The 3,811-nt window shown below is 38.9% G+C and overlaps 1 gene segment (V, D, J or C); it reads left to right on the top strand.

Annotated features, from left to right (window-relative positions):
* The first annotated feature begins 659 nt into the window (after window positions 1-659).
* On the top strand, window positions 660-1,555 carry LOC126493871 (T cell receptor alpha variable 26-2-like). The segment is given in 2 exon segments: window positions 660-754; window positions 1,173-1,555. Coding segments are annotated over 2 exon segments (423 nt in total).
* The last annotated feature ends 2,256 nt before the right edge of the window (window positions 1,556-3,811 follow it).

Here is a 3,811-nt window from a genome sequence, read left to right as displayed (position 1 = left end):
GAAGAAGTAAGAGACAGAATCTTTTGCAGGACTCCACATAGAAGGCTGGAACGCCAGAGAACTTTACTTTTATCATGTTTTTTTTTTCTGCCATACTGTTCATGCATTGTAGGCACTTAAGAAACTATTTTCATTAAGTATGCTACAAATAGTTTCTTCAATAGTGTTGCTTCATTTTTAAATTGGTTTATCATAATTTGATGGGAAAAAGAAATTGTCATTTCTAAAAGTTAATTTATTTCTGCTCCTAAGAATTTTATATTATCAATATAAATAGGAAGTCCTTCTTATTCTTATAGCACAAAGCTCAATAAGAATTTCTGAAATAAAGAACAATTCCTATCAGTTCAGCAGGATATTAAACTATCAATTGACACTGAGTTTTGCCTGTCCTATAAGCAAGGGGAGTAGAGTTTCCTTTGAAAGTTTTCATACATTCAGACAAAGCCTTGTTGAGTTTAAGCCTTGAAATAATCTCAACAAAAAATTACAATTGGGGATTTTGCCAGAAAATTATTTTCATCCTTTAAATGTTATATTTAAACTTTGGAGGTAGAGATAGACCCAACCAAAAGACACTTGACTAGAGCCACCTACAAAGAAGGCTTCTTGAGGAGGGGCAATGCTGGAAAGTGCTGATTTGTGGCTTGAGGCGTCACTTCCTCCCATCAGACACAGATTCTGAGCTCAGAACCCTGGAACCTGTTCCTAACTATGAGGTTTGTGAGTGGAATTGCCATTCTCCTGACTTTGGGTAAGTGTTCTGGACCTACAGAAGGAATATTTTTGTGCCTAAAGACAAAGAAATGTGTCTGCTGCCTCTACTTCTCCCTCTGTGATTTTCCAAGGTGCTGGAGAGAATTGGTGTCTGTGAGATTCTTTAGTCTGAGAATTGTCAGTGTGAGCAGCTGCGTATCCCACTTGCAGACTTATATACAAGAAGCTCCAGGTTCATTAAGCTTGAGGAAAATGGGACATGGGCATCTTTTCTTTGGCTGTGTGATTCTGCACAGCTAAGGAGTAAATTTTAGCAATTTCCTCTGGTCCTGAGCAACATACAGCACTCAGCAGCAGAACTCTGGAGAAGAGTTCTGAGGCATCTGAGAGCCTGACATTTAGACACTTCGGTATTGAATGGTCCAAAGTTGATCTGTTGCTTCTTAACTCCTTAGGTATTGTGGGTAATGCTAAAACTACACAGCCAGATTCAATGGAAAGTATTGAAGAAGAAACTGTACACTTGCCTTGTAGCCACTCCGCCATCAGTGGGAACGAGTACATTTACTGGTACCGACAGGTTCCTCTTCGTGGTCCAGAATACGTGATTCATGGTCTACAACAAAACACAAGCAATAGAATGGCCTTTCTGGCTATTCCCTCTGACAGAAAGTCAAGTACCTTGATCCTGCCTCAGGTCAGCCTGAGCGATGCTGCTGTGTATCACTGTATCCTGAGAAAAGCACACTGTGACAGACAGGGCTGCACCTGTGCAATATCTGCCTGGTGGGGGAGGGGAACAGCGGCATCCTCTAAAGAGGACTCTGCACAGGAATGAGCAGAAGCCCTACAGGGGAAAGAGAAGACTGAGGAGCCCAGCAGGGGTGGGAAAGGAATGCTGAGCCTGGGCAAGAACAGCTGACAGCAGATAGACAGACATGCCTGCAGGGCAGCTGATAGCACAACTTCCAGTTCCACAGAGAGAAGAGAATGAGAACTTCTGACTCTTTTTCATTTGAAAAAAAAAAAGTTTATTTCTGTGTAAGCTGGAGTAAAAACTGATGAGAAAATCTGCTGTGGGACAATGGTCTGTACCCTTTCACTTGTATTTTAAATAAATGCTGATTGGCCGGTAGTCAGGCAGGAAGTAGAGGCAGGGCAATGAGAACTCTGGGAAGAGGGAAGTTTCAGTCTGTAGTTGTCATCCAGACACAGAAGAAGCAATATGTGACTGCCATGCTGAAAAAAGTAACAAGCCACATCGCCAACACAGGCAAAAATTATGGGCTAATATAAGGCATATGAGTTAATAAGAATCCTGACCTAATAGGCTAATCAGTTTATAATTAATGTAGGCCTCTGTGTGTTTATTTGGGACTAAACAGATGTGGGACCTGGTGGGAAAGAAACCTCGGTCAACAAAAATCCTTTTGGAGCCAAGGAAGAGTCCAAGCTCTGGGACACACCATAAACACTATGTCCTTCTAACATCCCTAAAATGCAAAGAAGCCTCAGCTTTCTTCCATTTTTTCTTTAGAAAAAATAGTTTTTTCCCTCTTTCTCCCTGTGACATATAGTCCAAATAATCAGTTTTTGAAGGAACAAATAGTTCACTTTTAATAAATAAGCTATGAAAGATGGAATATACACACAGACAGTCTGGATTATGCGTATTGTTGGGTTTTCTTTTAATATTTTGACTGTGAAGGAGCTAGGTACAGAGAGGCATTCATAAACCAACGTACAACTTTTAAAATTATCATGAAGTCAGAATTTGGGTTTAAGGCTTTGTTGCTTATGAAAAGATGTTTATCTTTTGTTTCCACAGAGGGTAAGAACCTGTGGAATCCTTCCAGACTAATGTGGTTTGATGGACTAAGACTCCCAGAAGGGTGACCATGAACACCCCCCAAAATTACTTCACTCAACAAAAAGCAAGAAACAATTTGGAGAGAACTATGCCCAAATTTCCAAATATTGTTTATAAATGCTTGTTTACATTTAAAGAGGGATATGATAGAAAGATCAAGACTTTGCTTTGGTATGGATCTTGTTCTTTTCATGCAAATTCAGGATAAATTTTGTTTTATATACATTTTTACTCTTGATTAAGGTATTGTGTTTGTGTAACTCATTCAAATGTAATGTAATATTAAGAAATATAGGTTAACAGAGAGTCATCTATAATAATCAAGCTTGTAGTCATGTTAGTTAGGTTTTGTAGATGTACAGAGGTATTTTTCAGATGGATAGATATTATTCAGATCTTCCAAAGACTACAGAATATGGCTTTTAAAATGTTTTAAGAACTAAAACTTTTCATGACATGAGACACATCTGCTCCTGGCAACACCAATCTACTTCAAGGGGATGATGGACATTGAAGAGGCACCTTATGGAGTTTGTTAGCTATTTAGATTTAAAAAAAGCAGCTGCTCTTGCCTGGACTGCTTGTCTGGATTTACAGGACCCACAGAAAAATGACTGCTACTGTTGCCTAAAGGTGAGACAGTCCTTCGAGGTCCCTGCTTCATGAAAGATTCTGTCAGACAATCTGCAGGACACAGAAGAAAGCAACCGATAAATTGCCAAATAGACGGAACTGTCTTTAAAATTTTCTGCTTTTTGAAAAAGTCAACCAGATACTATGGGCCAGTAGCCTGATGATGGGTGTCTGTGATGCTACAGAAGAACTTCGGGTGACTGTTCAGGCAGTGAGATGTCTCTGTCAATTTTAGAGCGTTGGAAGTTGCTTATAATGCACTTCCTGTTTACTTTGGTAATATTATAATATTCTTCTGGAGTCTTTCATGGAGTTGAGGAATAAATTGATATCGTTTTCCTTAGCTATGATAAAAGATAAAATAGATATGAATGTTGTGACTGCAATTCTTGGTAGATACCTGTTCTGTTATATGTAATTTTACAATGTTAAAGTTAAAACCTTTCTTTTATTTAAACAGGAAAGTGGAAATGATGAAGGTGGTCCTTCTGTATATGTTTTGCTTTTATTGGTTAATGAATAAAGAAGCTTCTTTGGCTTGCGATAGGGCAGAGTAGAGCTAGGTGGAGAGAACTAAACTGAATGCTGGGA

Source organism: Alexandromys fortis, unplaced genomic scaffold, assembly GCF_014885135.2.
Source record: "Alexandromys fortis isolate MF-2015 unplaced genomic scaffold, M_Fortis_MF-2015_v1.1 scaffold_347, whole genome shotgun sequence".
NCBI lineage: Eukaryota > Metazoa > Chordata > Mammalia > Rodentia > Cricetidae > Alexandromys > Alexandromys fortis.
This window is presented reverse-complemented; position numbering and strand designations above follow the sequence as displayed.